This window comes from Pundamilia nyererei, unplaced genomic scaffold, assembly GCF_000239375.1.
Source record: "Pundamilia nyererei isolate P.nyererei 1_Seehausen unplaced genomic scaffold, PunNye1.0 scaffold00039, whole genome shotgun sequence".
NCBI lineage: Eukaryota > Metazoa > Chordata > Actinopteri > Cichliformes > Cichlidae > Pundamilia > Pundamilia nyererei.
This window is the reverse complement of record NW_005187440.1, coordinates 593,993-606,908: the sequence shown is the minus strand read 5'-3', so window position 1 is coordinate 606,908 and position 12,916 is coordinate 593,993. Positions and strand designations below refer to the sequence as shown.

General features: G+C 37.6%; 1 protein-coding gene across 1 annotated transcript in view; it reads left to right on the top strand.

Annotated features, from left to right (window-relative positions):
* slc26a6.2 (solute carrier family 26 member 6, tandem duplicate 2) overlaps positions 1-12,333 on the top strand; it is a 19,741-nt gene extending 7,408 nt beyond the window's left edge. The window contains 9 exon segments of the mRNA XM_013910266.1: positions 336-431; positions 2,130-2,236; positions 2,723-2,792; positions 4,041-4,133; positions 6,558-6,671; positions 6,831-6,977; positions 7,209-7,263; positions 9,807-9,943; positions 12,033-12,333. Coding sequence (XP_013765720.1) covers positions 336-431; positions 2,130-2,236; positions 2,723-2,792; positions 4,041-4,133; positions 6,558-6,671; positions 6,831-6,977; positions 7,209-7,263; positions 9,807-9,943; positions 12,033-12,056 — 843 coding nt within the window. The 3' untranslated portion in view covers positions 12,057-12,333.
* Positions 12,334-12,916: the final 583 nt, after the last annotated feature.

The window sequence follows — 12,916 nt, the reverse complement described above, 5'->3', positions numbered from 1 at the left end:
TGTGTGTGTGTGTGTGTGTGTGTGTGTGTGTGTGTGTGTGTGTGTGTGTGTGTGTGTGCGCGCGCGCGCAATCATAAGCATACGCATGCTAATCTCTTAGCCTTAGGTAAAAAACAACAGCTGAGGTTATGTTGTCAAAATGCAGAAACAGGTATTTCTTCTGCCTCAGGCTAAAGTTATCAGCTACTTTTAGAAAATAGTTTTTTTAAGCCCAAACATGGACTGAGCATGATGTAATAACTGCTATTAAACAGTACTTCAGTGAGAGGCTAATGAAACTCGTTTCGACTGTTTCGAGAAACGTTTCCACTTAAACCGTTTCCCTGATTTTGCAGGCGGTCTTGGCTGCCATCATCCATGTCAACCTCCATAGCATGATGAAGCAGTTCTTGGACATCCCTGCTTTGTGGAAAACCAACAGAGTGGATATGGTGAGTGCACTAAAAAGGCCACAAGGAAGTGGTTAATGCAGCAAAGGTATTTTACTGTGTTAACATAGCATATCTTGTACTGCATATACTGCATATCTTCCTTACCTGCTGACTTTTAGATTAAGTACTATCCTGCTTCACAGTGCCATTTTATAGAAATGATTTGGAATACAAACTACCTGGATGAGCAACTCCATATAAGAAATAATCCTGGCTTCATATGTTTCAACTAATTTCCTTGGAATTAGCTAAAAAAAAAAAAAACTAAAAAAAAAAACTGTTAAGCAAATAATGCCCATAAAATTAATGACAGTTTTCTGCCAACATGTGTACATGTACAACATGTGACCTGCTAATAACAATCATATGTTTGCTTCCTCACAATAGTCCCCCATTCGCTGTGGAACGTTTATGTACAGTAGGTCTTTGCAAGTATGCAGGCAGACAGGCTTGTGTGAAATAAAAACCAACAGTGCACAGCCCAGTGGCATTGACACAGGTAGAATGGCCAATGATAGAAAAGTGGACTTGAACAAGAAAGATAGCGACATTTCACCACAGGGAGGAAAATGCAGAAAAAACTTCAATGACTTTTTATTTCAAATTACAATGTAATTATATTTACAAATACTGTATATTGTATGTATGTGTTTTAATACTATGCAATACTATATAAGTATAATCTACTAATACTTAAAGGTAGGCACGCTAGAATGAGATGGTACCAAGTCAGGTTATTACAGGATATAGAAAAATAATTATACTATAAGTAAATTAAAGTACAGTGTAAGTAATTTTTAAAATTGTGCAATTTCATTGTAAATTTGCAGAAATACTAATTATATTTCCCCATCTCACATCCAACCAATGCTGTGATGGTGATGTGTGTGATAGAGTTTCTTTTATTCCACTGGCCCTTTACTTTGCCAATATAAATGTCACAGCGACTGTTCTCCCTTACCAATTTACTAGAAAAAATAATAACTGTCAAAATTTTCAGACCTATGTCACCTCATAATGATAGAGACAAGTCTTAATTTTTTTCCTACAATCCCTGTTCAAACATAACTTTTAAAAGGACTGTAAAGGAAAGAAGTGTCTCCTTTACTGTGAAATACTCATGATTTAGAGGTTTAGCCTCTTCATAATATGATCCGGGTCCTCCAAAGTAATGTGCGCGTACAGTGTAAAATGGGGAATTATTGTTGTTTTTCAGTAAAATTATCAAGAAATTAAACAGTACCTAAAATTAATTATGCAGTACCATGATTAATTGTAGTATAAATAATTTCAAATACTTATACAAAGTACTAGAAGTAATCATTTTTATTTATTTAATTACATTTATTATTTAAATATAATTTTAAAAAATACAATAAATATAATTTTTTAATAATCGGTCATTTAATTTCAAATAAAATTGAAACATTGAAATTTCATTTAACTTTAAGCGAATGACGTCTTTGGTCTGGGGCCATATTATAAAGTGTTTCTGGCAATGTTGCCCTCTTTTTTTCATGCTATCAAATCTATTCTGGGCTTCACAGGTAGGGGGCGTTAAAGAGACCGAGACTAACGTCTTTCAAATATAATAGAGGCAGGGAAACAATGTACAGTATGCGACAAATGAGGCACTTTTTTTTTTACAGCAGAACACAGGCGTAAGCTATTCCTTATGCTCTCTGTTTCTCTTTGCAGCTGGTCTGGGTGGCCACCTTCATCCTCACCTTGCTGTTAAACCCTGACATAGGACTGGCTGCATCCATTGGTTTCTCCTTGCTTACTGTCATCTTCAGGACACAGCTGTAGGCACACTTTGTGTTGGGTTATATATATATTCACAATTAATTATGTTTTTTCACAACCATATGGTCTGTCCTGACCCATGTGTTCATGTGTTCATGTCAGCACAACTTCACTACAAGTACGCAAACAAAATTTGTGCACCAAAAGAAAACAATAGCTGCTTTTTTTGTGACTGGTTTGGTCCTCAGCTTGCCAAACAGCCATACACAGCACTATCTTATATACACTTCCCTCTGTAAACATGGCCTGCATGTATCTATATATATATATCTATATATCTATATATATCTATATATCTATGTATCTATATATATCTATATATATCTATATATATCTATATCTATATCTATATATATGTATATATATATAGGGAAGTGTCCAGTTGAACATTAAAACTCACTACAATTCAAACTGATTAATGGCCTATTAATGGATTAGAGCATTAGAAAATGTTAATTAAGGTTTTCTGTGTGTGACTATTTCAGACCTAAATATTCCATGCTAGGGCAGGTCCCTGAAACTGACATTTACAAGCCACTGGATGAATACCATCAGGTACAGAACTGCTTTTTTTTTTTTTTTGCTTTTTAAATCAACTGAAAATGGAATGGAAAATGAGCACTGGTACAGAAATGAACAGCACGTTTTTAGTGTAGTTACTCTTATATCATACTGATACTATATAAAATGTCTTCTTTTATTATTATTTCAAAATTTCAGTTTAGCAAGTCCCAGCAGTCGGCCATGAAATACGTTTTCTAATCACATTACATCTCTGTACTTTAAATAGTTTTGTATTATCAAGTTTTAAATATAATTTTTCAAAAGTGAATTACTTAATAAGTGTTGTTTTTATTCTGTCAGAATTTTACTTGGTTTGGTCATTGATGAGGAAAGCATGGATATGTAACAGATGAAATAATGATGAAACAATGAACCTTTTTCTAACAGCATTTTAGTTTTTGTAGTTCCACAAAGACAGTTTAACAAAAACTACAAATTCCTCATTGGCTGGGATGTAAATTTAAGATGCTTCCTGCTTTTTAGTTAATTAATTTTACTTAAAATAATTTAAGTAAAATTACCATCGGTAGCTTATGCCCAGTGGATGGTGATCAGGAGTGGAGGCCCAGTTTACAATGAGGTATGCTGCAGTTATAGGGGCATCACAAACAGCCTTCCTAGGAAGCTCTACGCCGGGGTACTGGAGACAAGATGTCATCCATTAGTCGAACCTTGGATGCAGGACATTTGGTACTCATACAATAATAGTGAGAGACTGGCCTGTGTTACCACCAACAAATCAGACCCTTTCCCGGTGGAGCTGGACTCCATTCACGATAGAGGGAACAAGTTGGTTCTGTTTTGGTTAAGCAAACTATTTAAAACAAGCTACATTCACACCTTCACCTATGGCCACAACCTCTGGATAGTGACCAAAAGAATGAGATCACTGATCCAAGCCATGGAAATGAGGTTTTGCGACATTTAGGGGAATTTCTTAACTAAAATGAGCCAGTTGAGATGGTTTAGGCATCTGACCAGGATGCCTTCAGGACATATGGTAAAGTGAGGTGTTTTAGGCAAGCTTCAGGACCCAGAACACACTGGAGAGAATTCACTGGCATGGATGGATGGATGGATGGATGGATGGATGGATGGATAGATTGATATTAGATAAATTGCTATGAAATTATGAACAAAAATCCATATATCTGATTGGTCAGGTGTAACTTTTACTTCATACTAAAGCCATAATGGAATATTTTGATTGATTAGCCTGTTTAATCCATTCGATTTTAGGTGAGGCAAGTGCCAGGGATTTTGATCTTCCGTTCCTCTGCCACCCTCTACTTTGCCAATGCTGAGATGTACCAGGAAGCCTTGAACTCAAAGGTGAGAACACAGATATCCTAAACCGAAGCTTCAAACCAAATCTTAATCCTAAAAAAAGAAAATGTCTTTTAAAAACATCATTACTCTTAAATTCTCACAAAGTGCACAAATTAACTTATGTGGGTGCATTCACCCCCACCAAGACCATAAAGCCAAAAACAAAACACAGTATCAGTTTACAAAGCACAGCATGACATACTAAAAGCTCAGATTTAAATGAATACACAGAAACAGCACACCACAGCTACACACACACGGAGAAAAAGAAGCAGCCAAACACATCATGTCGCTGTTTCCGTGCAATTAACTCCTCTTTTAAAAACATGATTTCTGACACACTAATAGCCAACCAGACTTGTCACCAATTCACACATCACAACTGTGACAGACATTGTTCGCAATGTCATTCTCTTCTCTCATTTTTTTCCCCGCTCAGCTTTTGTTTAAAACACCCCATCCCACTCGCTCCTACGCTTTCTTCCTGCCCCTCCTCTTCTGTCATGCCGCTTTGGGGTCAGTGGGAAGACAGACAGAGGGAAGTTGGAAATAGGATGACAAAAGATGCGGAGAGGGAAGGCACAGACACTGAATAAGAGAAGGAGATAATGGAAATGTTTCATTCATTAAAATGTCAGCATGTCAAAGTCAAAGGGTTGCTTTCATGCACAAATAAGCTCTTGCTGAGCAGTCTGGCAGAGGCTGCAGGTTTGTTTGCAAGGTGAGACAGACTCAGGTGCTTTTGTGACACCAGTTCTGACGCGTTCTCGAGAAACGTACGATTACTCTCTGCGTGTCCTCACCGGCACTAACGAAGCTCATGAGCCATGCTGTTACAGGATTGTTACGGCTCCAACTAGTGATGTCATTCAGCACAAAATTCCACACAGAAAAGCCCCAGCAATCAAGCCCAGGACCTTGTTGCTGTAGGCTAACAGTCCTAACCACTGGACACTACACTGCCAACAACGGGAAAGAAATAGCCAAAGTATGTCCTTATATACTTTTTACTCACTTTTACTCTTGATGTTAGAACTATAATTAGGGCCAGGCTCGTAACATGAACGTTACAATTGACTGTAAAAATAAGTCATATATAGCAAAGACCAAGCCTCATAAAAATGCAGTGCATGACACTAAGATACACACTAAGTTACATTCTTTGCCATGCATTCGAATTACAATTTGCTAGAAATATAAAGGATCATAATTTAAATGAAAAATAAAGTTGGATCAGGCATGCCCAATTTTGTCTTTTTCTCCACAACAAGTTCTTTTTTTTTTTTTTTGCCTGTCCCGTTTGGCTCCTTAGGCGTCAGAATTGTTGTCTGAAGGCCAACAAAGATACCCAACAGATTTACTTTATCAAGTGGATCATCACGGCCTTGCCACATTGGTCCATTTGATCGACCTTTGTTGTTGTTATTTATTTTGTTTTATTTTATTTTCAGTTGTTACATATGGGACAGACATGGCTGGGGGATAGAAAAGGGAGAAAGAAAGATGAAGGAAAAGAAAAACAGAGGGGAAGAGGGACACTGAGAAAGGGCACTCAAAAAGAAAAAAAACTCCAAGACCACCTGTTGAGAGAAAAAAAGACAAAACAAGCAAAAATAAAGAGAGCAACATAGTAAACACAACACCATCGCATTAATCTAGCTAAGTGTAAATAACAGTAAATACTAAATATTGAAAGTAGTTGTGCAGCACGCAGGACCGACGGCGCACAATGTGCTTTGTGGTAGCAGCCAAGAAAGGTGTTGTTTGTGTGTGTGAACAGTGAACACCTGTGTGCACACTTGTGTGGATGAGCGTGCTTGTATTCAAAAGGTTTCTCTATGTAAAAAGGTTTCTGCAAGTAATGGTAATGGATTTCTTTTAGTCAAAGAACTTGACTTACAACAAGTAAGTCAAGTAAAAGAAAGAAATCCATTACCATTCCTAATAATCAGTCATTGTATTGTAACAGTGACTCCATTCATTCAAGCTGCTGTCTACCACACCTTGCTTGGTTGTTTGTTGTGGTTAGATTATGTTGGTGCTGGACTGACTGAACTGGCCAAACTGGCTGCACAAAAGTTTAAGCACCCAACATAATGCATCACCTAAAGGTGAATGGTAATTTGTCTCTTCTTGTGTTAGCCCTGTGACACGCTGACTCACTTTCTAGGGTGTACCCCGTCTCTGATAACTGGAGACAAATGACTGGATGATTCCAAAGTCATATGAAGTAAAAGATTTTTGTGTAGCATGTTCTCCTAGTCCTGTCTTTTCTGGGAAATGTTAGTTTCCCATTATTAAAACACCAACCAAACACTTTAAGTTTACAGCTTAACAAAAGGTTTTAGTTTTTTTTTTTTTATCAGACAGGGTAACTAGTAGTGGTATTAAGTAACTGATCTGACTGTTCTTTGTTTTGTTTTGTAGTCTGGCTTTGACATTACAAAGCTCCTGTCAGCAAAGAAAAAACTGGAAGCCAAAAAGCAGAGACACGAGAAAAAAGAAGCCAAGAGAGTCAAAAAAGAGCTCAAGAAGAATGGGGTGGACGTGGTAAGGACGAACTAAGAGATGACAGATTTAGAGGACTTTATTTCACATTCGAATGCAAGAGCTTTCTTCCACAAATACCTGTTTCAGCATTCCAGACCCTATAGTTTCGATTGTGGTTGTCTTAAATGTCACTGATTAATATCTACCCAGAACAGGGAGCTAAACATGGAGGAGCAGAACCATGTGTCTGTCATTGAAGTAGATGCTGAGCGGGACCCCTCACTCCCAAGAGCCATTGTTCTCGACCTTGGCCCTGTCAACTTCCTGGACACCGTGGGGGTCAAGACACTACGAAGTGTAAGGACAGATCAGTCACATTTACATGCATATATACAAAAAGAGCGAAATGTAACATCTTTTTCAAAAGCTTAAAAAAACTGAAGACAACTGCAAACTGCAAAAATCAATCCCTCTGTCCCTTTTGTTATAATTTAGCTCTCAGGTGGTAAATTTCTATGAATCGAATCATGAGAATAATGAGATCATTCGCAGTTTGTCCCTCACTCTGTGCTTTTTTGTGTGTTTCAGATTCGGAGAGACTACGGAGAAATTGGAGTGGAGGTGTTTCTTGCTGGTTGCCAAAGTAAGTCCAGTTACTTTCAACACTCTCACTGGAAATAAATGCAATACACTTTATTATGACTTTATAAGGATTTGGTAGATATAATTTTCCTTGTGCAGTTTTCTAAGAACCCATTTGTCTTTTTGCCTTGTAGTGATCTAAAAACACCTTCTGAAAACCATTAAGGTGGAACAGAAATACTCCCAAATAATATTACTTTTTACTCTTACTCTTCTTATGTCTTTTTACTTTTACACATGCAGTCCTGATCTACTCGGCCACATGCAATCTGAAGCGTTCAATGACAGTAGATGTTATTTTAGCTGATATTATAGTGCATAAAGTACCTGACATGTTTTCTTTTTTCAGAAGACTATGTAATTAGCCCTATTCATGGCAAGCTAACACATATTTTTAAAATGACATCTGGTCTAACTAATGTGTTTTAAAGCCTTTACTCTCAGCTTTTATTTTTTGACATAATAGCCTCCTAATTTAGGTCTTACTTGCAGTATGTGGACAAAACACATTTCTCTGGAACCCGGCTGTGTGGAGGTGGGGGATCTTATTTCACAGGATCAGCGCCTGCACTTAGTACAGTTTCGGGACTTAGGAGTTAGACAAAACCAAAAAGGACACAGGACAAAAACAGAAAGTGTTAAAGTGAACTTTGAACTTAAGAAAACAATTAAGGAAAAGCAAGGAAAAGAATTACACAGGACAGGAAGCAAATGGCAAATGGCTGGATGGCTCTAAGGACCAAAACAAATTCTGTTTTTCCTCGCTTTTTCTAGAACGTTTCAGTTTAACTGAGAAAGAAATGACATGGAAGTGTTTGTATGACAGCCTTAATAAGAGCTGTTTGAGTTCTTGGAAATACCAAGGAAAGGCGCTTCGTTTATTACTTCCTCTAGCAGATGACACACTGCTCCATCCTCTATGAAAGGGAAGAAATGATTTCATTTCATAATTCACAGCAATAACAATCCAGCCATTCATAAAAACAATTAACTAACCTGATTAAGTGGCATAGATCATGTAAATGTAGGTTTACCACTCAATGGTGAATTTATATAAACTCTCCAAATTAAGATAATGGGCTATATTACCTGATAAAATTACATTTAAAATGTATTTAAAAGCTTGCATTTGTAATGTCCATTTCTGTATTTCCAGAATTTGGGATGATCATGAACATAATGAGAAATAGGGTGGCTTTAATTTATTAAGCAGAGCGTTGGTGATTCGATCCGTGGCTGCTCCACTCTTCATCCCAAATATCCTCGGGCAAGATAATCCCAAGTTGCTCTTCAATGCATCTATTGGAGTATGAATGTGTGTGAAAGTTAGATGGAAAACACTTAAGCATAAAAAAACCCTTGTGTAACTGGGTGAATGAGTATAAAGTGCTTTGAGCGCTAAAGTTCTGCAGAACGACGCTGTATAAGAACCAGTCCATATATGTCTGAGCCTTTGTGATAAAAGGTGAACACAGAGAATTTTACTTCAGATATAGAAATCCTAGACAAAGAGGATAATAGATCACATCTAGCAGAACTAAAAAAGAAAAGAAAAAAGAAGAAGATTTATTTCATTTTGTGGGGTATATTTTCCTGTTTCTTTCAAATTAAAGGCATCATAATTGCAAAATTACTGATGTGATGCGGAAAGACAAGTCTGACTGTGAAACTGCATGCTTGTTGACTAATGACTCCTGACTGACAGGTCGTAAGCCCATGAGGTTTCTTACCACAGACAATTGTCTGTCCTGAAACATGCTAGCCTATGACCAAGATTTAATGTAACCACGATTTTATTTTTGATTCGCTGTGATCCAAAAAGTGCGACTAAGCCCACAAACTCGACAGGAAATTGTTCCCAAAGGTCCCATCAGAAAGCCATTTTTCCATTGACTTCTATACGACCAGAGTTTTTTTTACGACGACAGCTATCGCCATCTGGTGGGCTTCAGACAGAATGCAGCTTTTAGGCGCTTCCACAGTGGCTTCGTTTTTCTGACCTGGAAGCTACCACCATGTTTGATCCTGTCTATGATTCGAATGTTTCCTATGAAAACAATGAACAAATACAAGAATTAAAAATAGTAGAGTATATTACATTTTAAATACAGCAAGTCCCATGAGGAATACAGCCTCAGTCACTGAAAGACAGACAAAGTATACATAAACGCGCATAAATAAAGAAAGGAAGACACAAGCAGGAAGGCGCGGAAGGAGGGGGGAAGTGAACTCTAGGAAAGATCACAATGAAAGCCAAAGAAAATTGTGGAGCTCATAACAAGTTTATTGTTAGTTAATATTTACACAGGTAGGAATTTTATACAAGAGCAGCCCTTCCTGTTTCTCTGTTCTCTCCTTTTCACATTTAAGACCTTGTTTCTTTTTCTGCTCTCCATGCTCCACTCTGTGCCTCCATCTCTTGTTTCTATTCTATTGCTTTTCTTCCTACACCGACATGCTCAATTACCCATTTCATCTTCCTCCAGCTTTCTTCGCACGTCTCTTTTTGTGTCTTCATCTCTGCCTCTCTCTGTGTCTGTCTAGGCGGTGTGGTGGATAACCTGCAGACCGCAGGTTTCTTTAATGACAAAGTAACAAAGTCTTGTCTCTTCACCACCGTCCACGACGCCGTTCTGTACTGTCAGTCTGCCATAGCACAGAGCCAAAGCATGGAATATAAGGTATGAACACTCAAGCATACACATCATGGCACATGATGGAGCATGTCAAAATGCACTTTGATGTTATATAAAGTGATGAAGAATGCAAAGAATAAATCCTTTGCACTTAAACCTCCAAAGCAGGAAACTTTCTTTGATATTTATTTGTTGCAAGTCATTAAGCTGCACAGCATTGTTGCTTTCTCAAACACCCAACCTCTAATTTGATGTTTGTGGGTGGCTAAATTTGCAGGAAGCTGATGTTACTATGTTTCTTCCTATGAGTTATATGGGCATACTCTCAAATCTGTCCATTAAATAAGAAGTTGAAGGAGCCGGAAGGTGCTTATTATAGCGTGCTTTGAACAGTGGGAGCGGTTATATCTATGTTTGCATGCTTTGTTTTCTTGTAATGTTTAACTTTAAAGACTTTGTTTCCATCTTGCTGTAATCACCATGTGGAAAATGTGAAGCCACATTCCTGATTACCTTACTTCATTGCTAATTATATTAGGGGAGTGATTGAGTTCACTTGCAGTCAGTGGTGTGGAAATTATTCATTAAGCTAATCTTTATAGACAATAATTAAAATGTTTTTTTCGGGATTGGTTCATTGATCCTTAATATGTCCAAGTAGTGTGACCTGCACCTCAAATTGACTGCACAACCTGAGGCAGATGGGTGTTGGAAAAACATGGCAAACATTTTCTTTATTTTGAAATTTATTGAGTATCTACATGTATTTTTATGTGGTTTAACTCAAAGTTCAATTTAAAACACCAGAATTTTTCACCTCATGTATATATTTAAGTATCAGAAATGCTTCACACACCCACCACACACCATCAGCCTCTGTCTAAAGGCAAATTATATTCTGCCTACACCAGGCCAGTGTGTGTGCACGCACAGGTGTGCATACGTGTGTGTACGTCTGTGAGCTAATCTCATTTATTCACCTGTGCTTCCATGCATGTCCGCAAATTGTTCGGCGTGTATGCTTTTGTTTCTGCCTGGTCTGCCTCGGTATTTAATTGTTTACGTGTCTTAATGTTTCTGTTCCTGTAGAAAGACAAAGGAACAAAGACTATTCAGGGAGTAAAATACAATTAACAGAAGCAAAGCCCTTTCACAGAAGAAGTGGGAAGCTCACACAAAAACGCTCACATATAGCTGTCTAATTTTCCACTGCTATTAGCTTAACCTAGCATTGTGAATTATATTGATGGCCTGATGAATGCTAACATCAGCAGCTTTCCCTAACGTTGTTCCTTATTGTGATCCTAACTGGGATAGCTGATCAAGTACACACAAACATGCTGGGATACCGGTGATGTAAAAGTCGACCGTTGGTCTCACACACACAAAAAGCAAACACAAAACAAAATCACACATAGTCATGTGCATGCAGAATTCCCTTTGAATCCACATAAACAGCCTATACTATATACTGATACCAGTGTGGATCCATACTGTGGGTTTACATGCAGATGAGAGGTTTTTGGAAGGTGATAATATAGGAAGCATCTCCCACACTACATGGACAAATGCACATAACAAACTGCTTTGCCATGAAAACCTGTGTAAAGAGGCTCCCTGTGCACGACTTGGTGCTGGTGTTAATGCCAGAGGAGGTCTTCGAGATCTGCAGTTATTGAGTCAGAAGAGTGTTGGAGACTTTTACTCACTATGTGATTCAGCACTCTGCTACCCTGTCGTATAAGTTTACATTGCCTGCCACTTTGTGGCTGGGTTGTTGTGACAGCTAAATGCTTCCCCTTTTCGACAACAACACCACTTACAGCCGGTCATTGAATATCTAGACCCATGTCTTGCAACAGTGGCAAACTGTTACAGCACTATGTGCAATTTCAGTAGGAGCTTTAGGAGAACCCAGTCTTTCACAAATGTTTGTGACAGACTGCATGGCTAGGGTTTGGCAATGGGACTAAAAACACCTGAATTCAAAAAGGGAGAACATGGTGAATCTCCAGTTCACTTAATTTGAAATCTATCATGTTACTCTCTCTAAGGTAAACTTTAACTGAAAAAATTAATATAACAATATTGTGGAGCTTCTTCTATATTTGATCACTCCTGTTTTATTTCACAGGAGACTGCTGCAACACATTTTTGAGTCCACGGAGGAAACAATATGATATTATAAAGAAGTGACAGACACTCTGTCTGTTGGAGGAGTTATCCATGGAGCTTCAGAACTGAATCTACCTTCTGTCTCAAACACAGAGACATTTACACACAGTACAACAAACACAGTACACATCATGTATATGCATATGCACAGCTATCTGTTATATGTGTACGATTATATGGCTATAAGAGTTTGTATGTAATAGAAGTCACTGTAATAAGCTTCACTTTTCTGATCAATGTTATATGCAATTTTTTTTAAACCTTTAAGTGCATTAGATTAATTTAATTTCACATTATCTGTAAAAGTATACTATCCTTCCAGTATGTGCGCATCCATATAGGTAATGGTCTGCATATTATATGGTGCTCTGTGTATAGACGTATAGACTCTAATCAATCAATCAGTCAAACAATTAATATGTATAGATTGTTTTTCTCCAGTGTAATTTTTAGACGAACCTTGCGTGTGTTTTTTGGTTTTGTTTGTGTTGTGTTAGTGTTTTGTTTAGTTTTTTACTGTTAATCATTACATAAATGCTTGCCATGATAGATTATTTATGAAGGCAGTGTTCTTGCTCTTACATGGAAAAATAAATATTATTTTAAGATACTTTTTGTCTGTCGCTTTTGTTTGTTTCCCTTCTGAACAGAGGCAGTATTAATTACATTTTTTTTCTCCAAGGAAGACGTTTCATTCTGTGTCACAACAACAGGAAATCTCTCGACGCTTTTGAAACAGTCTGGGCAGATGACGCAGTTGTGGATGTAGGATATTCTGTTCTCTCTGAACTGGGACTGGCTGCCTGATGGCTGCTTAAATATAAACAGACACCATTCATCATA